Source organism: Durio zibethinus, chromosome 13 (assembly GCF_047325235.1).
Source record: "Durio zibethinus cultivar Kanyao isolate XHJ-2024 chromosome 13, ASM4732523v1, whole genome shotgun sequence".
NCBI lineage: Eukaryota > Viridiplantae > Streptophyta > Magnoliopsida > Malvales > Malvaceae > Durio > Durio zibethinus.
The window spans coordinates 10240485-10264908 of NC_143174.1; the positions used below are offsets into that span (position 1 = coordinate 10240485).

The 24424-nt window shown below is 32.7% G+C and overlaps 1 protein-coding gene across 5 annotated transcripts; it reads left to right on the forward strand.

Moving 5' to 3' along the window:
* Positions 1 to 1715: 1715 nt before the first annotated feature.
* On the forward strand, positions 1716 to 9029 carry LOC111302801 (glucosidase 2 subunit beta-like). 5 transcript variants are annotated; one of them, XM_089741840.1, is made up of 16 exons: positions 1716 to 2011; positions 2106 to 2225; positions 2313 to 2408; positions 2550 to 2789; positions 4688 to 4914; positions 5031 to 5129; positions 5235 to 5375; positions 6260 to 6605; positions 6688 to 6792; positions 6875 to 6976; positions 7054 to 7138; positions 7239 to 7304; positions 7939 to 8026; positions 8249 to 8310; positions 8399 to 8450; positions 8545 to 9029. In XM_089741840.1, the coding sequence occupies exons 1-16, from the start codon at positions 1906 to 1908 to the stop codon at positions 8605 to 8607; spliced, it is 1998 nt and encodes a 665-aa protein (XP_089597966.1). In that variant the 5' UTR covers positions 1716 to 1905; the 3' UTR covers positions 8608 to 9029. The 5 variants fall into 5 exon arrangements, with proteins under 5 accessions (XP_089597966.1, XP_022754375.2, XP_022754374.2 ...); XM_022898640.2 differs by having other exon boundaries at positions 7054 to 7111; positions 8530 to 9029; XM_022898639.2 differs by having other exon boundaries at positions 7054 to 7111.
* The last annotated feature ends 15395 nt before the right edge of the window (positions 9030 to 24424 follow it).

The window sequence follows — 24424 nt, forward strand, 5'->3', positions numbered from 1 at the left end:
TAGGTTCGACCAAAGGTGTTTGAGCTCAATGAGGACTCTTTTGCTTATCCTTTGAAGAATTATACATGGAGTAGGCCTGTCGCTATTAGAATTTAAAGAGTTTAGATAAGAAACAAGTACTTTGTCTTAAATCAAACCTTAGTTAAACCCTAGGATGGAGATTGAATCACGATTTAATCTAATAAGATCAAACAGTCAAGATGATATCCTAAGAATCCTAATCGACCAAGCATTTTCAAGATCAAAGTGTCCATGTTTGGCCAACTCTTTGAAGATAAAGATCAACCCTATCCATTAGCATTTGAATTAAATTAAACTTATTGTAATTTTTATCCTTTTAGCCAAACTTATGCTTGTAAATAGGTAAGGTCTTTTCACTTGTTCACAATTCTCACTTCTTACCATTCTTTTCCCATTCTTTTCTTTAACTTTTCTCTTTAGTTTCCTTAGTTATTAGTTTAAGTGATAGATTTGTCAATTTAAACTTTCTTTTAATAAAAGCATTCTTCATTCAAGTTCTTTTTTTTTTTTTTTCAAAAGCTTAATTTCTACTTTACTTTTTATTTTACAATATTGTTTTCTTGATTTAATTTTTGGCAAGCGTTCTTTTGGTTTACAAGTTGTTTAAAACATTCTTACTCTAAAGCTAAGTTTCAGCCATTACTACTACTTTCTCCCTAAATTCTAGTTTCCATGCACTTAGTTCTTTTGTTCGTTTATGCTTTACAAGTCTTGACATTTACTACTTGTTTTTATTTCTCATGTGTTCGATCTTATTTTTTTTAGCTATATTCGACCACACCTCTTTTACTTACCAAAGTAACATTTGGTTAAGTAAAGATCTAGCCCTATATTGTTTTCAACATCTCATTCTTTGTTGTTTTTTTTTTTAATCATTATAAGTATTCACTTGTTTAGATATAAAAGTCTAAATTTTCATCATTGTTACTTGAATCCACCTAAAATTATATTTTATAATCCTTATGAGAGATAATACTTGAATACTTATAACTTTTATTATTCAATCAATTTGTACATTTACAGTTATTATGAAAATAAGTTATCAGGGTGACATCGTCTAATTGCTCAAGGTATCAAGAATGGGAGTGGTGAGGAAAATGACACAACAATAAGAAGACATGAGCGACAAGGGTTAGGGAAAGAAAGTGTGAAAGTCAAAATGAGAAAAGAGATTAGAGATTTTAGATATTAAAAAACACAGTTTTTTAATACTTAGGATAGACTCTAACTTTTTTTAAAAACATAACTTTTTTACAAATTTATTCTACTGAATGATTTTTTTTTTTTGTTATTTGAAATTTATCTTTTTAAATACAAATGTATTGTCAACAGAATAATTCTATTGATATTCTATTGGTGAAATATTTTTTTATGAAATACCGATAAAAAATTTTTGTCAATAAATATAGCACAAAATTCTTATGTTCTCTCTAAATTTTATTTATAAAATATCGATAGAATTTTTTTTTCATAAGTAATCAATAATTCATTGATAATTCGTAAATTAATTTTTTATTTTATTTCATGGATAATCTGTCAGTATTTGTCGATGAAAGAACTTTGTTGATAGAATTTCATTGGTATTGAACTAATTTATAATACTTACAAAACTAGTACGTACTACATACTATTTGTATGTATTTCTATTACTACTACTAGTAAATAAATTATCAGGTACTGTATCTGCGGAGAATAGTCGACATCGTTTCATCCTGGTTTTCTAATTTTAAGTCCTGAAAGGCTGAAACGCCTGCTCTGGCATCACCGGCAGACCAGACCCAGTTGTAGTTGTAGTTGTAGTTGTAGTTGTAGACGAGAAGTAGCCTTCTGTGGCTGGCTCTCTGAGTGATCTGGGTAGGTTTGGGTTCGCTCGGATTGCAGAAGATGAGAGTATATTCCATATTCATTCTCCTCGTGTTATTCATAGCTTCATTTTTTAGATCAGCATCTTGTTCTCCCAAATACCCTTTTCTTGGAATTTCTCCTCAAGGTCTTTTCATTTTTTTTTTTTAATCTTCAAATGAATTACATTACTATTTTTATTTTTGCTTATGCTGACAACAGCTGATATGAATGATAACCAGACGAAAAGTTCTACAAGCCATCATCAGATAGCATAAAGTGCAAAGACGGGTCCAAGAAATTCTCTAAATCCCAGCTGAATGATGACTTCTGCGATTGCCCCGATGGCACCGATGAGCCTGGTCTGCGTTCCCTTCGATTTTCCTTTTGTTTTGATTGATACATGGGATATGGGGCGTCTTCTTGTTAACCCTCATTTGCCCTCGTAGGTACATCGGCCTGCCCAACTGCAAAGTTCTACTGCCAAAATGCTGGACACCTTCCGCAATTCTTATTTTCTTCCAGAGTGAATGATGGTATATGTGGTAAGTGTCTTACTCTATTCTATTCTAAGCGCACTGCGTTCATTGAAATTCCTGATATTTTTACAACAATAGAAGTCTTATCGATCCTCTCATACTCTCTGTTTATATTGAGCTGCTTTTTCACTGGTTTCCAATTCCCAGATTGTTGTGATGGGAGTGACGAGTATGATGGTAAAGTGAAGTGCCGCAATACGTGCTGGGAGGCTGGCAAAGCAGCTAGAGATAGGCTGCTCAAAAAAATATCTACATATAAGGAGGGGACTACACTGCGAAAGCTGGAAGTTGAACGGGCTAAAATAGCCATAGCCAAAGATGAAGCAGAACTAACAAAGCTTAGAAATGAGGAGAGGATATTGAAGGGCCTTGTTCAAGAGCTTAAAGGTAACACCTTCTTGTGAAGATTCCTTGATATTCGTCCTATTATCATTGTCATTGTTTCAATGTTGTATTTTCCTCTAATATGAATTTCTTGTATACATTCAGGAGTTTTATTTACTTTCTCTTGAGGTTGTGTGTAATGTGAGTATCATCATGATTGGAAACAAAAAATTTTATAGTCAGAAGGTAAATGCTTTCACATGTGGCATGACATTTGCTTACTTGAAACAAGATTTTGTTATCAAGGCTCCAATTGGTGCTGTCATTAGTTTCCTCATATGTCCATTTAGCTAAATTTCTCAAGGATGCACGTTACAACTCTTATATGCCCTTAATATACGTGGATATGGGTTTATTATAATTTATAAAGTGTGTTTATAGCTGGCTTTCAATTCAACTCAACTCAATTTGTCCTGCCCTTTCTCTCATTAATTATGGTGTCATTTGACAGCATTTTATCCTGTCTAATGCCAATGTTCATGAAATTTTTGGCAATTAAATTGTCTCACAATGTGTATTGGTGTTTTTTAGCTTTCAATGTGTAATTTGTGCATCTTCAAGGTTAATTACACTATTCTTGTTTCTGCAACATAAGGCAGTTTATGCTTCTAGTAATCGATGACATTTTTCTTCATTTTTGTTTTCTGATGGAAAGGAGGAATAATTGAAAAGTTTTTAAACCAATACTTATGCCATAAATGGAGATTACAATATTTGACCGTTAGATTAGAAAATGTTCCAAGCTTTCCCCTTTTAGTCTCAACTGTCCACCTACTAAGCAGAGCCTTAATCTTCATTTGGTCATTTTATTTGTTTTATGAATATGGTCATTGTTTTGTCTGTGCTTCTGTTTTTTTTAGTCTTTGGCTAAGCAATCATCTTGTATTATGTACTTTGTTGTAGTGCAACTCTCATTATTATTCGTACCATCTTCTTTCTTAATTTGGACTTTGGCTTGATTATTTTCTGTATTTAAAAAAATTTCTTTTAAACTTGATGGGTATTTTATGACTGCAAAGCACTGGTTATGACGTCGTGATCTAATCTAGTGCTACCTCCTTATAGGAATATTTAAGATCTTGGGTTAGAATCCTTTTTTTTTTTTTTGGCCAAATGGTTTTGAATCTGGTCATCAATCATGGATAGTTAAACATGTGAAAAAAAAGGCCACCCATTTTGTTTCATAAGACAACCAATGAAATTTAAAAAAAAAAAAAGAAAAGCAAAGCACTTGTCTACCTTTTACTTTCCTTGCACGTCCATTTACAACAAATACCTTTATCAATTGAGTAGATGATCAAAATAAATGAATCCATTCTTTCTCTATAGCTGCTTTTCATTTTTTTTTTTTTTCTTCTTTGTTCCTTATCGTTTTAAATATGGTGCTATTTGATAATGCATTGAAAAAAAATAAAATTTCTAAAATTTTCTTTCTTCATTGTGATCCATCATTCATTGAGGGTACTACATGATTGAATATTTAAAGTTAAAAGGTGCAAAGAATGTGAAGTGGCTATAAGCAATCAAAATTGTTTCAAAATTTTCTTATTGTGTGACAGCATTAAATTTATTGTACTAACTAAAGTTCTTTCCATACTTTCTTCTTTGAACCATTGCAATTATAATCTATATAGAAACTGTGTATCTCTTTTGCATAAAACCAATCAGAATTTTTACAGAACTTAATTGTAAGACATATATTGAACGGTTTCACAATACAAATTTCAACGTTAAATTTTGTTAGTTTTTCAAATAGCTCCTAAATTGTGTCTGTGTAGGGATCAAATGATCAAATTTTCATCCATGTGCTGTTCAAATTGATCTAAGGGTCCAATTTCTTGATCTTATACCTGTTAATATTGAGCTTATTACAAAATGATTTTTTTGCTTATTTCGTGTAGAACGTATAGAACAGATCGAGAAAGCAGAGGAGAAAGCAAGGTTGCAGAAAGAAAAGGAAGAGAACAAAAAAAGAGAAGCAGAGGAAGCTTTAAGGGAAAAAGGGGAATCTGAGGAATGGAAGGTGGAAAATGAAAGAGTTGAGGGAGAAGCTAGCAATGAAGACAAGCCCACAGAAAGTACACATGATGATATAATTGGAAACATGGATGATTCTTCTTTAAATGAGGTCGGACTAGGTTTTTTTTTTCTAATTTTTCTTTCGGTGTCTTTACATTGTGCACATCTTGTTTCTTTTGTTTTGTTTGTTTTTTGTTGTCTTTGTCATTATCACCCTTTTGACAGGACCTCAAAATAGATGACAGTGATGGTGATCCAGCAGCAGAAGTTGAAAATAGTGATGCTCCCAAAAGTGAAGGAGCTCCACTAAATAGGGTAGAGGAGGTAGGCTAAGACATTAGAATGGTCTATTTCTTCCACATAGATCCTCCAAATGCTTGTACCATTGTTCTTTGTTAGACAATGACATATTCATACTTTGTTATGTAGCATGTGTCAGATAATAAAAATGAGTCTGCTTCACCGAGACACAAGGATGTTTCTTCTGTTGCAACTGAAATTGATCATGATGCTGGAAGCAAAGTATCACCTGATGAAGATAAGAAAGCGATAAGTTTCTCTAGTCTCCAGGTTTCCTTGTTTGTCAGAAGCTTCTACAATACTATGCTATAATTTGATGAAGAAATTGTTATGAATTGGACTTGGTGGATAATCCCCTTTAAGTTGTTTTTTGGAAATAAGTTGAAGCATGTTGTCGGAAAAGTTTGATAGAATTCTAACCCAAGGATCATGGTTACATCGATTAAAATAAATCAACAAAAATGTATTAGGATCAAGAGATTAAGGGTCCCAAAAATGGCTCAGAATGGAGACAATCATGAAGTTTTGTTTCAAAAAAAAGGAAAATAATATTTGTCTGCCACTTTTGTCCCAGCACATTGGTCCCTCCTGATGTGGCAATAATCTATTGGTTTTAATTACTTGCCCATGAATTTATAGACCCAACATTTGAATTTATCCAGTAACTATTTTCCATGTCAGGGAGTACAAATATTTGGGATAAAATTAGTGTTTCAAGTAGCATGATTCTTCAATGAAAGGTGTATAGGAACAGGTTAAGCTGGCGTTTTTGGTTTTACTTATCAAGATTTTATCCTGCATTAGTGTAAAACTTGTATCTTTTAATTGTCTCTATTATAGGCATAAATTAGAGGAAGTTTAGTTCACATCCATTGGTCTCAGTTAATATGTTTGGTTGTGTTCTAGACTCTGTATTTATAACAACTTCAGTAATTTTCTGTTGTGGGGTATAAGAATTGGTCTGAGAGTGAAAGGGAAAAAGGAACCTTGGGTAGGATTCTGTTTGAGGTTTTCAATTTGTGAACTAATGGTTTTCTTGGGGGCTACTCCAGTTGGGGTATATTTTTCCTAACAAAGTTTCTCATAAATTCTGGCATTCATAAGCTTATCAAGTTTCTGAGGTATCTCGTCTTTGTTTGTCTGCATAATTGCAGGAGAATGATGCATCATCTGAAATTTCAGAGGGATTGTCGAGGGAAGAGTTAGGTCGCGTTGTTGCGTCCCGTTGGACTGGGGAAAGTACTGAGAATCAAGGTGGTACAAAAGATAATGCTGATGACAGCCATAAAGAGCTGCCTAAGGACACTTATGATGAGCAATATGATGGCTATGCTTCTGATACTAATGAAGACACTGGAAAATATGATGACAATGGAAAATATGATGATGATGATGATGAGGATGATGATATAGATGAACTGGATGAAGGTTATGAAGAGGAGAATCATGATGTTACGACTTCAGAAAAATCTGACTTAGATGATGAACCTGACTTGTCAGGTGTGCAGTTCTTTTGTAGTCAATATTTCATTTTAAGCTTGGCTAATGCAATCCCTAAGCTTACTGTTAAATATGGTGTTAGATACAACTTCCTCAAATAACCCATCTTGGTTGGAGAAGATACAACAAACAGTTAGGAATATTCTAGTGGCTGTTAATGTATTCCAAACTCCTTCAAACATATCAGGTATATATATTGAACTCCTAATGTTATTTACTACTTCAAATTTGAGCCTATGGAAATGACTAATCCGTTCTGTCTTGTTCAGAGGCTGCTGGTGTACGCAAGGAATATGATGAATCCAGTGCCAAGTTATCTAAAATACAATCAAGGATATCAAGTTTGACACAAAAGCTAAAACATGATTTTGGTATGTAATGAACTGTTTCAGTGTCTAAGCAGTGAAAATTTGGCTTCTATAAACTAAACTTGGGTTTAATATTACAGGACCAGAGAAGGAGTTCTACACATTCTATGATTGTTGTTTTGAGAGCAAGCAGAATAAGTTACAAGCTTCTTCTTTTAGTAGTTTGTTCGTTTATCACTTTCTCTGTTATATAGATTGTCTGACAAATCATTGCTATAATATATCCATTTGTTTCACCTTTTATGACCAAAACTTTTGGCTTCAGGTATGTTTACAAAGTGTGTCCATACAAACAAGCTTCTCAGGAGGGCCACACAACAACTCGTTTGGGGTAGGTGTAATGCATTTATTTTGTTCCTTCTTTGATTGAATCCTTGTCCTTTCTATACGGTGGAAAATTGAGGTGATATTTGGGTGATTAAGGGATAGGATACACTACCTGAAATCTATTTGCTCTTTCTCAATTTTGAGATCAGCATATATTTTATTCTTGCCAATGGGAAATCAACTTTAGAGATGAATCTCTTAGCTTTCCAATCAATCATTATTTGGAGAATTTGTGGTTTATTTATTCATATGCTGCATTGAATTCCTGGGATAAATTAAGCCCTCCTTTTGGATATGTAGTTGTCCAGGTGGTTAGAATGGTGTTATCTTCTTCATGCATGTTTGTTGTGTATGCCTTGCAGTACTATTGTCTGAAACGTATCTGACAAACATGGGAATTGAGGTCCAACCCTTCAATATATGAAAAAAAAAAAAAAATGAATGTACCTGTGTTAGACATATACCTGTATTCAGCACTCACTTCCTAGCCTGAGTAACATAAGACTATACGTAATCATGTAATTGTGGTTTTCATTGTGTGCATGGATGAAAGCATGTAGGGTTTTTTAGCCTTTTAGCTTGTGAGTTTTCTTCAAACTGAATATTTATAATTTTCATATCGATGGCTTGTCTACTAGGCGTTGGGACAAATTTGAGGACTCATACAGGATGATGGTATTTTCAAATGGAGATGGGTGCTGGAATGGCCCAGATAGGAGTATGAAGGTAATGTTGCAATGCATGGTTTCATGTTATGGTTTGTTATTAGTAAAGGAATACATCGCTAAAAGTACTTCCTTTAAATGAGTGGGCTGTTTAATTTTGAAATGGTTTTATTTTTCAAATTTTATTGTAGGCTTGAGTGAGTTATAGGTAAACTGAGAATGAATTGTAAAGTTGATTATCAATTTGATTTAGTTCTTCTATTCTCGTTCTTCTTCCTTTCAGGTGAAATTAAGATGTGGCTTAAAAAATGAGATCACTGATGTTGATGAACCAAGCCGTTGCGAGTAAGAATCTCTCTCCATCTCTCTCTCTCTCTGTTGTCTGTGTGTGCATGCACATGTCTTGCTCCTAACAGTTAGTTTGTCATGGCAGATATGTAGCATTATTGTCCACCCCAGCTCTCTGCCTGGAAGATAAGCTAAAGGTGATTGGCTGTTACTTTAACGAATTTAGTGATGCAATACTCTTCTCTGCTGCTTTAAAATTTCTAAACAGGTTGGTAGTTGTAATTGTGTTAGGAGCTGCAACATAAACTAGACTTGATGAAACAAGAACAACCTCGAGAACATGATGAACTTTGAGGAGCCTGGATAGAAGTTTCCCGGACCTGGTAAAGGGTGATTGCCTTCGGTACTAATCTTATCATTAGAATGCTTATCAGTTCGATCTTAGTAATGAAGAAATTTAGAATGTGGCCTTTCTGAGCTGGTAGAGTGAAGGGTTCCAAGCAATATCTGAGATGGCCTCCTGAATAAATTTTTTCATAATATACTTCATATTGCAATAACACGGATGGATTGAGGTGCAATTATATTTGTCCGGCTGAGCTAAACTGATTTTGGTAACATTAATTGGTCCTGTCATACTTATTTGAATTTCTGCACAGGATAATTATAAAAAATACTGGTAGTAAGAGATGACACTAGTTTCAGTGACCTGTGGTTCTGTTGACAATTTGTTAACTGTCAATTTTCTTATTTCCATAATATTCATTTTTGACCAATATGGGATTTCAAAGCACCATTAACAATAGATGATGTATTTGTAGGGTTAGGATTCTTGGTGCGCAGGCGGTCCTGCTTATTACTTTTTTTAATTGCTATATCACGCAATGAACCCGGAATATTGATCAGGAAAATTTCATTAAAATAGCTTGGATTATTCAAAGTTGTGTTTCATTGCAAAAACAATACTATTCTTTTCATTTATAGCAACTTTTTTGTTGGATACAAAAAGAACGCTGACCAATGAGATCTCAGTCAACATGGCAAGCAGTTTGTTTTCATGGCCGTCCAAGTCAAACTTTGAATGAGTGCTTTTTACTCGGAATCCAATCGAAACTTTTACAGGCACTGTTTTTGTATAGATGTCAAACATGGATGGCATCAGGCTCTGTTGTCCTATTTTCCTTTGAATTTTGACCGTCGTATTCGCTAGTCAATTGATTTGATTTTAAATTTCTTTTTTCAAGATCACGCAAAAAGCCTGACAGAGAAGGGTGACAGAGTAGTGGCTCAAAAGTGAAATTGTTTTGTAGGTGCTGTTTTTGCGACTAATATATCATCGTGCAAAATAGAGCATGGTTTCGGGCAGCGCAGCTTGTAGGTTGTGGCAATGCAGCTCGCAGGCTGCGCAACACACTGTATAAATTGTGCAACATCTAGCAAAGACAATACGGAATGGCTAACCAAAATATGAAGAGCCGTGGACTTAAATCCAAAATAAGTGGTAGGATTCTTGGGTTTACTCTACCTACGAGATGTTCTGGAGAGTATGATTTGGAGCTTCATATATGGAGGTTGTTATGAAGTGGTTTCTTAACCTTTCTCTAAAATGCAAGTGTTTCTCATTTTCTATGAACAAGTGTAGCATTTCTGTGTGCTAGCGTAACGAATTATTACTCCTTGTGACCAAAAACATATTTTAGGACAGGCTTTAATTTCTCACGGCTGTCTTTTCCCATTAACCCATGTTTTATGCAACTTTCATGTAACTAGCATCCTTATAACTTCCCACTCCCCACTCTCATTTGTAATTTCTCCTTGTTGGCCAATAGATAGTGATCTACATACTTCATTTTGGATCTTTTGGCAATCTGACGATTTAGCTCTCAAGATTTTCTATGCAATTCTTTTTGTCTCTCTAAAATTGTTCCAGCCATCATACTTTTCACCTTCCTCAACCATCTTTTTCCTTCACCGTCACCAACTACCACAATACTTGTCTCTATCTATTTTACTGACTTAGATATGGAGGTTGTTTAAAAGTGTTCTTCTTAAGCTTTCTCTAAAATGCAAGTGTTTCCCATTTTCTTTGTACAAGTGGCATATTTCTATGTGTGCAGTAGCACGACTACCTATTACTCTTTGTGCCCAAAAACATTCTTGAAGACATGCTTTAACTTCTCACATCTATCTTTTCCAATTAACTCATGTTTTAGGCTACTTTCATGAAATTAGTGTCTTTATAACTCCCCACTCTCATTTGTAATTTCTCTTTGCAGGCCAATAAATATAGTGATCCTCATGCTTTATTTTGGATGTTTTGGCAATCTAACGAATTTTGGCTCTCAAGATTTTCTTGGCAGCTCTTTTTGTATTTCTTTCTAAAATTATTCCAGCCACCATAATTTCACCTTCCTCAATCGTTTTCTTCCTTCATTGTCACCTCCATTAATGGCGTGGATCTTAGGAGTTGACTTGGAGGTTGACATGAGTTGTTCAAATGATGATTGAAGTCATATTCAAACCTTGATGGCTTCATAAAGAAGGGACCTGAATGACACCACAAGAAGCTACCTAGTGAGGTCACATGTACTAGATGACAATCGAATACAAAGGACAAATTTTGCAAGATTTTTGCTGCTGTAATTCTTTGGCTTCTAGAAGGATTTTTCGGGCTGAAAATGCAATGGTGACATGGATTTATAGTACATTCCAATTGGCTAGAAGGTTGCACAAGGATCATCCAAGACGAAGGACACTCACCTCATGGAGTTGCTAATGCCGCAAACTGTCCTACCCGCATCGGTCATGGTTTTGGCTCATTTTCTAGAAGGGTGAAGACAAGCTGAGCTGGCCGCTGAGTTGGCACTTCAAGGAGGTGGCATTGGTCCACCTAGGCAGGTCACATGGGCTGCCAAAGTGTTAGAAGAAGCTGCCTTCCCTAGATTAGGTCAAACTTGCCTTGAGCTGGATTGAGTTGCTGCCTTCATCTCATTGGACCAGTTGAACAGCCAAAGACGCATCCTTTGAAGACTCTAGAAGCATGGGAACTCACCTCACGCATGGTAACAATAAGACAACTTATTGAACCAACCAAGCAAGCTTCACACGGAAGAGAGCATAGCTGGAAATGCCTAGTCAGCAGGGGCGGTTTCTTCAAGCTTCTAAAACACTACAAAATTCTCTTTGGCTGAGTTGGAATTATGGAGGGTTAGGACCTTAATTTGGTTGGGAAATACACTAAGTTTTGGCTATAAATAAGGCCTTAATAGCTAACCTAGGGAGTCTTTTTTTTATTTTTTTTACATTTTTTCTTCTTAGCTTTCAACCAGCCTTCTACAGTTTTGATGGCAACATGCTTGCTGGCCATTCAAACTTTCCTTGTGGCTTCATTGTTTTTGCTTTTCTAGTTATTTTTCCAGCTCTTTCATTGTTCTTTTGCTTCCTTTTTACTTGTTTGAATTTTCTTTTTATTGCAAACACTTCACTCAACTTTGTTCTCTTTGTTCAATTCAAGTTTGGTTTCTTGTTTTTATTACATTTTTATTGCAGCAATTTGTGTGTGATGTTTATGCTCTTTGAAGCTTGAGAAGGATGGTCTTGAATGCTATTTTGATGTCCTCATCAGAGGGCTTCAATGGCTTAACTCTCTTATTTGATTTATTTTTCCTGCCATATACATTTACTGCCTTTAATTTTCTGTTCTTTAATTTTTGTTGCTGTTTATATAGTGTTTTCATGCTTCTATTATGTTATAAATTCATGCTTAAGTGTTAGATACAAGTTTAAGTAAATGCCTTAACAGTAGGATCTTCATTTCATACGTTTTTCTTTTCATTTTTCTTGCATGTTCAAACCAGTTTTTCACCATCTTAGGTTCCGTTTTTTAATTCACCTACACACTTTGTGTTTATTCTTAAGTCTATTTTGAAGTCTTGCATTTTGTTTTCATGGTTAATGTAGGAATTGTTAGTTTTATTAGCTACCGGCCCATTAGGTTCTTCTTTATGTTATTTTCATTTCTGATTTTTGCAATCGGTTTTCCTTAAATTTTGGTTAGTTTTAGAAAATGTTTACCTACAGCTTTTTATTTGGTTTATTTTCAAGTCTATTTTGAAGTAAGGCATCCAATTCTTACAATTCCTTTAGGGTCTTAAGCATTCCTTAGCATTTTAGCTTCCACGCCTCAGTACCTTGCATTTTAGGGTCTCAATTTTGCATGCCATTTTTTGTCAAGTTGGTTTGGTTTTTGGACTTAGTTTCCTAGATCTTTTGTTCCATTTTGAGTCTATTTTGAGTTAGTACAATTTGTTTGCATGTTTCTTTTCATTTATGCATAATTGTTCACCATCTAGGTTAGTAGGTTATGTTGGTCATTTCTGTTTTAGGAGTATTTTATTTTCTATTTCTTAGGATTGTTTTCATTCTATTTTCCAATTTATTTAGGTTGCACTCTTAGTTCTTAATAGTCATTAATCTAGTCTCTTAGAATGTATTTAGATTAAGCATCCTTTTTTTTTGAATTAATTGCATTTTAGTTTTTAACGTGTGATTAATTGTTTTCCTTTGCATTTGGTAGGTTGTGTTGGTTTTACTTACCAAATTTTATTTTCTATTTTCTAGTCTTTGAACTTATGTTTAAGTTTCGGTTATGCCTTTGTTAATTGTTGCTTGGTTGCTTTTTCATTTACTTAGCTTATAGCCTTAGTTTTTATTCTTGTTTTTGCATTTTTATTAATTTCGGTTCATGCCATTTAGTTTCGGTTAGTTTAATTTTCATTTAGTTATAATTTAGGATAAAAATGATTTACGGTTTAGTTAGGGTTTAGAAATTTCTATTTTTAGTAACTTGTCATTTTTAATAATTTCCCTTTTTAATAAGTTTTCCATTTAGTTAATTTCATTTTCATAATTTGTAGTTAATTAAGTTTAATCATTTGGTAAATTTTAGGATTAATTTTAGGTTAATTAGATAATAAAAAAATTTTGGATCAAATATACTTTATGTTTAGAAGACTTAGATTAGTGATCCTAATCCATGAGGATATGGTTCTCGAAATACTTTTCATCTATATTACTTTTGTGATCTATACACTTATAGTATCAGTAACAAGTTTTTAGCACCGTTGCCGAGGATTGGCTACTTAGTCTAAGGGTAATATTGATAGCATACATGCTATGGTATAATCTGGTCCTTTATTTCTTGTAAATACTTTTGTTTATTCGTTTGATTTTATTTTGTTGTTTGCTTATTTAATGTTTTTTGTTTTAATTTTTAATTTTTATCTTTTTTATCTATTTCCTTATTATTCTATAATTGGTATATGCATAGGATTAGAAGCGTTGATCTAATTCTTTTAGACCCTAAAATAGAGAAAATCGTTAGAAACCTTAGAAAGGAAAGATTAAGAAATCCAATTCATCCTTAAACCATGGCCAACCCCATAGATAACAGAACCTTATAAGATTACCCTGTGCCCAACATGAATGGTTTTCAACAATGTATAAGATGGCTAGCAATCCAAGCACACAATTTTAAGAACAAACCTACAATTATCCAATTGATTCAAACTTCTATCCAATTCGAGGGTCTTACTTGTGAGGATTCGAACACACATTTAGGGAACTTTCTAGAGATTTGTAATACTTTCCAATTTAATGGTGCTTCTGATGATGCCATTAGACTTATATTGTTCCCTTTCACTCTACATGATAAGGCTAAGACTTGAATGGCCTCGAGATCACCATTACTTGGGATGACCTTGTCTAAAAGTTTTGCAAAAATTCTTTCCATCGGCTAAGACTGCAAAGCTTTATAATGATATCACCAGTTTTACTTAGTATGAGTCTGAGTCTTTTTCTGATGGCCTAACTATATGGCTTGAAATTCAAACATTTTATAATGGACTCTTAAGAAACATTAGGATGATCATGGATGTTGTTGCTGATGGAGCACTTATGGGAAAATCTATTGATAATGCTTACGAGCTTATTAAAAACATGGTAGCGAACCATTATCTGTGGTCGTCAGAAAGACAAAATCATAAAAAGGTTACTAAAGTTTACGAGTTAGATACCTTTAATGCTATTATTGCTTAGATAGCTAGCTTAGCTAAAAAAGTAAAGGTCTTAGGATCTAGTTCTAGTCCTGCTTCTATTCCTAGTCTATTCAATCCATACAAACCCATTCGTAGTTGCAAAATGTGTGGTTGTAGTCACTTAGTAGATCGTTACCTCATTAGGTTAGAGTATGTCCATTCTATTGCTCAACATAGTAAACAACTAAACAATCCTTACTCTAACATACAATCTTGGCTAAAAGAATCACCTGAACCTCTCATGGTCAAGCAATCAAGGGCAGCCATCCAATTTTAAACCATAATACCCACCTAGCTTTTCTCAGCTTTCAGTTTCTTAATACCATCCATCACAACATTCTTCCCCTCAAGAAAAAAAAACTTCTTTTGAATATATCTTCTTTTATATTCTCCAAAACCAAAACAATATGTTGGTAAATCAAGGCAACCTCATTAAAGGATAGTCTGCCACCCTTCAAAGTTAGGCAACTGCTATAAAAAACCTAAAGGTACAGATGGTAAAGTTAGCTAGTGCCTTTAATAACCTTTCATAAGGTACCTTTCTTACCAACTCTGAAGTCAAAGAAAGTTAAAGAGCATTATAAAGCAACTTACCGTAAGAGTGGCAGAGAAGTGACTAGTGACTAGTATCCTTGATAGGCCCACCTTTATAGCTGCACCTATAGTGCCTATTGTGGTGGAGGAGAAAATAAAAGAAAATGATGTAAAAGAAAAAAATAAAAAACAGGTGGAGGATTCTTTGACTCATTAATCTAATACTTATATTTGCAGTTCATTTATGCCTAGTGCTAGCAAGCTTGATCCCAAATTCCAGTAGCAATATAAATTTGATTAGTAATTTTTCACATTATTAGAGATTTTCAACAAGTTGCACATCAATACTCCATTTGTTGATGCCTTGGAATAGATGTCTAGCTACATTAGATTCATGAAGAAAATCATCCCTAAAAAGCATAGATTGGTAAATCATGAGATTGTAGCATTTAGTGATGAGTGTAGTACCATCATTCAAAGCAAAATTTTGCCTATGTTTAAGGACTTGAGGTGTTTTATCATTCCTTGGACCATTGGGAGACTGTTTTAAATAAGACACTTTGTGATATAGAAGCTAGCATTAATCTCATGCCCTTATCGATTTTTAAGTAGCTTGGCTTAAGTGAGACTAAACCCACCATTATCACCTTTCAACTTGTTAACAAGCCTCTTAAGTATTAAAGGGGAGTTTTGGAAAATGTCCTTGTCAAGGTTGACAAATTTTACCTTTTTTTTTATTTGTGGTTCTAGAAATAGAAGGAAATAGTGAAATTTTTATCATTATTGGGAGACCTTTCTTAGCCACTAAATGAGTGATTATTGATGTTAAGAAAAGGGAGAGAGTGAAAGATCAAAGGGTGAAATTTGAGGTTTATAAGTCTAGTAAGACCCTAAAGAATATTAATGATTGCATGTTTATAGATTATGTGAGGGATAGGTTGATTGATAATGAAAAAGTGGAAGAACTTTTACAAGGAGTGCCAACTTGTGATATTCTTGATGATGATGAGATCAATGAGTTTTTGCAATGATATTTAAATGATGAGGAGACTAAGAAGTTGTTAAAAGGAATGCCCATAGAAAACAATTGGATGATGAAAATATTTACAATTTTTTAAAGGAACAAAGCATAGAAAAGGTGCAAAATGAGAAGATGGAGACAAAGATAAAGTAAAGGCCACATTGCTACCTTTAAAAGCCTCTATTTATTTTGAGTTCGACCATGAGATGCTTGACATTCTGTCCTCTGCACTTTTTGATGCTGATTGGTCATAGAGACACCATTGACGTTTGCATTAAAATTAAGACCTACCTATCTTAGTCCTGTGAGGAAATGTAAGATTGTGATGGAAAATGGCTAGGTAACCATTGAATGAGAGAAGGGAGTACATTTTCTTACTATATTAAGAATGGCAATGGGTCTAAGGAAATTTTTGCTTGCCCTATCTTTGACTTGACCTTCATATATCTTCACTAATTCCTGATCTGCTTTTGCTTTGAGGTTTAGTTATAAGATCTGAATCCAATTTGACTCCAAAAAGAAGAAGTCCTCTTAACTAAGTACTGCCTCGATTTGGCATTTTTCACATCATACTTAATTAACATCTAATTATCCACAATAATCTAGATATACAGCTATTTACAAAGATATATTACTTATCTTTATCTAAGCCAACATGCATGCATTATTGGCTTTAATCTTTTCCATGCCACCAAATTAAAATTTACAATATTTATTTTGATAAACATTTCAAATATAAAATTATTAATAAAATATTCAGTCATGCACAACAAATGCAAGATCGGTAAATAAGCATACAATACAAATCCATTGGATTTTTTTTTCCCATTTTAACTTTAACATGTTATGGATGAAGTTTATCAAGTTTAGTAAAATTTTTCCTTTTGCTCTTCCTATCTAAATAAATAGCAATCAAATTCACCAATTTACTTAAAAAAATTGAACTATAATTTTAAAATAAATTTTTAAAATTTTTAAAAAATCTAAAAGCAAAAGTAGCATTAAGAAGATAGAAGAATAGATTGAATTTTTAAAACCATCTAATTTTTAAGAAATTAATTATTGATGTGTTTCTCTGGTAAAAAAATCCCAATAAAATGTTATAATAAGGTAAATGCAAATGAAATTGTAAAAAAGCTTGAACTTAGAATGTTTTTGCACTAAAAGTTTCTTGGCCAAAAAAATCCTAAAAAATTGTTAAAATGAAATAAATGTATAGAACATTTTATACTTATCGACAGTGGCTTATCTAAACTTCTTTAGTTGCTCATGCTCTTTAGTTATCGATGAAGAATAGCTATTGCCATTTGTTATGTTTAACCACCTAGTTAGCAAGGTCAATTGCCATGCTCGTTAAGTTAACACACACATTCAACTATCATGTCACTCGCCCAAAGTGGGTTGACGCCTTGCTCACCTTCTTGAGTTGCTTGCTAGCCTAAAACTCATTACCACATGAACTATTTGCTCAATTACTTACGCTAACATCCCATTAATGAGTCATTTCACGATAGGCCAACTTGTTTAGGATCCTTACATGCCATTCACTCACAACTCACATAGACTTTTCTTGAGCTTCGTGTGAATTTCCCATCAACTATCAACTACCCACATCTTATCACGAAACATGTATCATATATAAGGTAAAAGAATATCTAAGTATATTATTATGAACCTTTTACCTTAACCTTCCTTCATTGTCTCTACAACTCTTATCTTTTTCCTTAACCTTAACCTCTTTCACTTTGCTGACTTACACGTCAAAGCACACCTTGGAGACCAAACTCTTGCACCTCATAACCATATTTTCCTTGTTGCAAGTTTAGTCACCTTTCTTTTCACTACCCAACTAAGTTTCAACTCACCACTACGCAAAATATCCTCAACAATTGGCACCATCTATGAGAAATTGATTTCACTAAAATTTTAGCATTTTAATACACCTTTTTAGTGTAATTTCTTTTGAATATTTGCTTGTTTCTTGAGAAAATTTATAAAAATACTCTTAAATACATAAAAATTTAGTGTATAGGTAAAACTATGTATAAAGAGGAAATTTGAAGCTTTTGGGCTCATTTTGGGTGCATTTTGGTGTAAAAACTTATGAAAGACTGAAATTAGTACGTATTTGCTTTTATTGTCATTCATGCAAATTTTTCTTACCTTTTTCCTTATGATTTTCTTAACTTATTTGAGCTTAACTGAACTTTATTTCAAGCTTTAATCTTCATATTTTTCATGAGAAAATATTAATTCTAGCTTATTAGTGCTTTGTCACCTTTGTAGTAATTTTACATGTGCTAGTTTGGTGACTATTGCATTGGTGAAGTTTGAAGCCATCTTTGAGCCAAAAATTTTCCAAAATTTTCTAAAATTTTTCGTACACAAATTGGCAACTAAATGGTCTATATGTGGTTAGAAATTGTTGAAGGAAGTACTTACAAGTTGGCACAAAAAATTGGAAGCAAAGATTCAATGTAAACTATGTGATGCACTTAATAGATGATCAAGGCTTGTGGCACCATTTCTTGGATTCAAAGAGGTAGTAAGGGGGTTATTTAGTTGGCAACTTAGAGGCTTCTAATTGGACATAATTTCAACTTTTTAGAGCTTACAAGATCAAAAGAAGGAAGCTTGAAGTGAAGTGAAGTGAAGTGAAGTGAAGTGAAGAGAAGCAAATAAGAAAGCTATGGAAGCTAGATGAATGACTTGGAAGACTTTAAAAGATGTGGCTTGTTAGCTGGCATAAAGGGCTACTTGGTTAGCAACTTAGAGGCTTCTAATTGGACATAATTTTGACTTTTTAGAGCTTACAAAATCAAAAGAAGAAAGCTTGAAGTGAAGTGAAGTGAAGTGAAGTGAAGTGAAATGAAGTGAAGTGAAGTAAAGAGAAGCAAACAAGGAAGCTAAGGAAGCTAGATGGATGACTTGGAAAACTTTAGAAGATATGGCTTATTAGCTGGCATTTTTTTTTGGCATTTTATTGGTTGAACCATCTCACCCTTGGCCTATAAATAAGAGGGTTGGCTGGCCATCTAGGGAGACTTTTTTAGATTTTTTCATTTCTTAGTTTCTTACATTTTACTTTCTTTTCTCTCTAAACAGTTTTCTCCTTATTCTTTAAGAGGGCTATTTAGAAGACAATTGCCTTTATTTTCCAACAAAATTTACTTTTTCTTACATTTATTTTTCATGCACTTTAAGAATCTTTCAATAAAATTTCATGTTATTTGAGTTTCCAAGTTCAATTTCTAGTAATTTCTATTGAATCTCAAATCTGTTCGACAATTTTCATTTCTAACCTAGTTTCAGTTTTCCATTGGATCTCAGTCAATATTTTAGAGTTTTAATCCAAAATTTTTTTTTTGTGGGCTCTTGATTCATACCTTTACAAATTTAGAAAAGATCACACTCTAATCTGTTCTATAAATTTCCAAAAAATTCTTCAAATTTTTGGTTAGATCAATAAGCAGAGTTAAAGCTTGAGTTAGTGACAACACTTTAAGACTCTTTTCTCCTAGTTGGGTGATTGGTTTACTCTTTTCTCATTTTGTACCTTTTAATTCATATGTTTTCTTGTTTAGATTCATTTGGTTACTTTTAGTTTCAAGAATTTCAATTTTGTTTGGATCAATTTCTTGTAACTGCTTTGTTTTTATTTTTCATGATATGCAGTTCTTGATCTAGTTCATTGAGCTTGGTTTTTTATTGTTTGTTGCAATTTCTTTGTTGATTTAAATAGTAAACTTGTAGATCTATATTACTTGAGCTCAATTTAAGTTTGCTCAACTTGTAGATGTGTAGATCAAAGTTTTCTCTCTAGATTTGGTAATTTTCAGATTTCAAGTTCACTTTCGATTTTCACTTTTTTTATGGATTTTTTTGATGCGATTTCTTTAATTCATTTTAATTTTTTTTAGATCTTAGTTTACTTACTGTTTTTGCACTTTATAAGTTTTTGAATTAATTTCTATTAAGTTTCTAGATCTTTCTCTTGTTAGAATTTAAGAGGTAGTTAAAGTAGTTATTTTTGGTTGCTAGTTAGTTATTTTTAGTTTATCCTTTTAAGCTAATGCTTGGTTGTTACTTGAACTTTCTATTCTCTGTTTCTTAGATTAGAATCATATTCAAAGTATGTTAGATTCAACTCAAGTTACTTTAGCTATTGTTTTGGTTAAATTTTCTAGTTTACATGTTATAGATGTACTTTCTATTAGTAACATGTATTGCTTATGGTTTCATTCACTTGTTCTTGTTAGCTTAACCTTGTATACACCTTTTAGTTGAATCAACTTTAGATCAAGTATGGGGATAATAGGTACTTAGACTAAGTCTTCTTTAAGTAATCTCTGTGGGATGATATCTTGACTTTAGGTCTTTAATTGCATTAAAATGTTAGCTTTTTTTTACTCATTTTTAGTGTAATCTTTCTTGTATTTTGGCTTATTCCTTGAGAATTTTGATAAAAAATATTCCTAAATGCACATTTGTAGGTGAAGATATAGAAAATGAGGACTTTTGGATTATTTGGAGTCAATTTGGAGGATTTATAATGGTAAAAGTTAGCGAAGGCCACAATTAGTGTAATTATGCTTTATTGCCTTTTAAGTGAGTTTTTCTTGATATTTTCTTCTATGATTTCTTAAGCTTAAATGAACTTTATGAAACCTTATTTTAAGTCTCAATTCTCATAATTTTCATTTGAAATTGTCTTCCTTGGCTTATTTATGCATTGGTACCTTTTTAGTATCTTTATACATGCTTAAAAAGTATAAGGTGCATTAGGTAGTTGGGAGTAAATTTTGAGTTGGTAAATTTTCAGAATTTTTTCAAGTATTATAATGTGTAATTTATCCCTTTTATGGGTTAATTTTGGCAGAAAAAAGAAAGAATTAATTGTTGAATTGGGTGGCAAAAGGAGAAGGAACAAAAGTGTAAGTGTCGTGTATGTAAGCTTTATGTAATTACATGGAACTTTGGTGCCACTCTTGGCGATTCAAAGCAGACCCTTTGGATACTTGGAGTGAACCTTTGGCAGCATTCTTATTGGTTTTATTTTGACTTTTTGGAGTGTAAAGGTTCATGAAAAGAGGGCTTGAAAATAAGAAGTGGCTTAATGAGCCAAACAAGTATGCACAGGCCATGAAAGAATGGAGGAAGAAGGATCTAGAAGACTGTCCATTTGGATATTATTGTAAGATATTTGGGGATTTGAGGCATCTCTTATTTACCTATAAATAGTGTAGAGTGGCTAGCAAAAAAAGAGTCATTTGATAGATTTTTAGATTTTAGTTTTAAATTTATGCATTTACTTTTCGTTGCACTTTTATTTTCTTGTTATTAAAAATAAAGTTGTTTAGCAGCCAATTTCTTTTATTTTCCATGCAAAATTACTTTTCTTGCATCACATTTCAATCTACTTCTAGATTTTCTTAATGAAATTTCAAGTTTTTCACGTTTTGCATTCAATTTCAATTGAATTCATGTGTACTTCAAATTAGTTTTGAAATTCATAATTTTGACCTCTTTGTAGGTTTTGAATTAGTTCTTGATGAATTCTAGCTTTTTTTAAGCCAACTGTTTTTCTTAGATTCCTAGCTCAAAGATCTTTAATTTTGAAAAAAAATTAGCTTCAAATTCTGACCACACTAGTATAGAAAATTCTGTAAAATTAGGTGTAATCTCAATTAATAGATTAGTTCTTTGCATGAGTGATCACATAGCAAGGATCTACTATCCTTCTTAGCATCTGGTTTGCTTCTTTTTCCCTTCACACTTTTATATTTACATGTTTACTTGTTAGTTTTCAATTGATTGCATTTATTTCGTGAATTTACTTGCTGGTTGGATAGATTTTGTTGAACATATTTTGTTTTTTTTTCTAGATTTGTGTACTATTTAAGTTGCTAGTTTAATGAGTTGATTTTCCTTTTATGAGTTGAGATTTCTTTGCTGAATGTTGTGGTAAACTTGTTGATGAATGTTGCTTTAGCTTAGTTCCAGTGCAATCTTTCTAGAAAATTCCAAATTTAAATTTTCTTTTGCTAACTCGGTAGTTCCCTCTATTCAACTTAGTGCAATTTTCACATTTCCTTCTTAATATTTTGTATTTTCTTTTTAGTTCATGTTCTGGAATTTGCTTTTTCTCATAGTTTCTTCAATGAATTTTCAATTTCTAGTTCATGTTTAATTGATTTTACATGATATAGATTCAAATTTTAGATTGACATTTAGTTTATAGATTTTCTCGCATATTCAGTTTTTCCTCTTTCTGATTTGATTTTCCAATTTTCTTTCTTAATTTGCTTCTTACTTGCATTTTTCCCTTTAGTTTGTTAATTGTTCTTGAAATTTCCAACTTAATTCCATTCCAATTAATATAAGACAAATCTAGTTTCTTTGATTGAATAGGTGGTTTTTAGTTTTGAATGTATGCTTTCGATGTTACTTGGTCATGTTAGTTTTGCATTTTCATCCTTCAAGCTTTTCTTTAATTACATTTTAGCATTGATTAATTTTATTTTTGTTAATTCTCAATTTATTTGGTAAATTCTTGAGTATTTTTAGTAGTTGTTTAGTTGGAAGTTGAGTAGTTAGTTAGAATTAGTTAAAGTTAGCTATAGTTAGTTATAGTTAGTTGATATGGCTACCTTGCTTTAGTTACTATTTTTGTTTCAATTTTTTCTTGTTTTTAATTCTTAGTTTAGAATTACACCTTAATTCATGTTTAGTCTATAGCATTTATTTGATTTGATTTTTATTGTAGTTAGTTTTCATGTTTGCTCTTTGATTGAACCAACTTTAGAAATGTGTGGGGATAGTAGATACTTATGCTAAGGAGTTCCTTACCTAATCCTCGTGGGAATGATATCTTGATTGAAAAATCACATTATTATTTGTATGGCTTATGCGCTTACAGAATTGCCCAATTAGTTATTATTATTATTACATAAACGATCTGTGTGCTTGTAAAAATCACCCAATTAGAACCCCAACCATGTCTCTAATGAATGTAAAAATTAGGATTTTTTAGACATCATTTTTGCCCAAAAATTTTGAAATTTTTGGTGATCTTTGTTGAATTCTTAATATTTTGTCCCCTAATGTGCGTAAATGCTTATTTATAGGTTTATATGACAACTTTAGACATTCTAAGCTAATTTGGATAAAAAATGCTCAAAAGCTTGCATGATTTGCATGAAGTAAAGAAACCATGCAAAGGTGGTGGCCTAGCATTTAGACAAAGACCAAGAAAGCCCACATGTTCAACCAACCACCTAAGCTTTCTAATGCATTGAAGCATTTGACCATGCATGAAAGCCAGAAAAATCATGCAAAGTTGACAAGCCATTTCAACTGACATGCCTAGCCTATTCCATGGCTCAATTTGAGAAGCCCCATTACCCATAAAAGGTTTGGCGCATACAAAAAAATAAGAGAAGAATAAGTTTACTTCAAGTAAAAGACCATTTGAATTCAAAAAAGTTTGGAAGGAATCAAAAGAGGATTGTCATCTATTTCAAATTATGGTCAAATTTCCCACCTTAATTTTAAGAAATTTGAATTCAAATAATGTGGCATGGACAACAAGGCATGGATAACATATATGGACCAATTCAAGCACACCATTTGGCCATATAAGCATCCACTAAAGCAACTTCACTCTTAGTCACCATTTGAGCTTTATCAAAATAAGAACTTTTTTAAATTCAAATGAGAATTTTGATCAAGCAAGAATGTCTAGGTTCATCCCTATTGTCACCCCATTTCCACTATAAATAAAGGTGCCCAGCACACTTTAAGGGCATCCCACACCTTTGTATACTTTTATTTTTTTCTATTGCACCACTAGCAAAGTTTCTCATTTTTCTTAGTTTAGGTTCAACTAAAGTGAAGTCTAGCCTTAAACTCTTGTTTTCAAGTTGTGTTCATTTTAAGTAAAGTTATTTTAAAATTCTTTTCAAGCTCTTTTGAACTTTTATTTCCAAGTTTACTTTTTTTGCCTATTTATTTTTAGAAAGCCTTTTACAACTTACCATTTTTTTTTAATCTCTATCAACTATTGCAACATTTTGTTTCCATGTTCTTTGACATTCTACCAACTCAAGTGCTAGCTCAGCTTATCTTGTCAAGCACTTTAGCCAACCCTTAAAGCATCATTCATTTTAGTTTTTCTTCTCTTAACTATAACTAACATCATTCGACCATTGGTAGCTATTGGTTTGGTCTTACCACTTTGCTCATCATACTTGACCTATGCATTATTTTCTTTACTTTATGCAAGATTGGTTACAGTTATTATTTTGTTCATTTCATGCCCTATTGGTTATAGTCATTATTTTGTTCATTTCATGCCCCATGCTTAATTACATTTTGTTTTATGCTTAGTACCATTAGGCCTAGTATTGTTACTTAAAGATTGTTCATTCATTTAGTGTTCTGTAGTATGTTTTAAGCACTTTTCTAGTTATCATATGTCATCTTTGATCACTTGCCTTTCATTCAATTCGATGTTATTTAG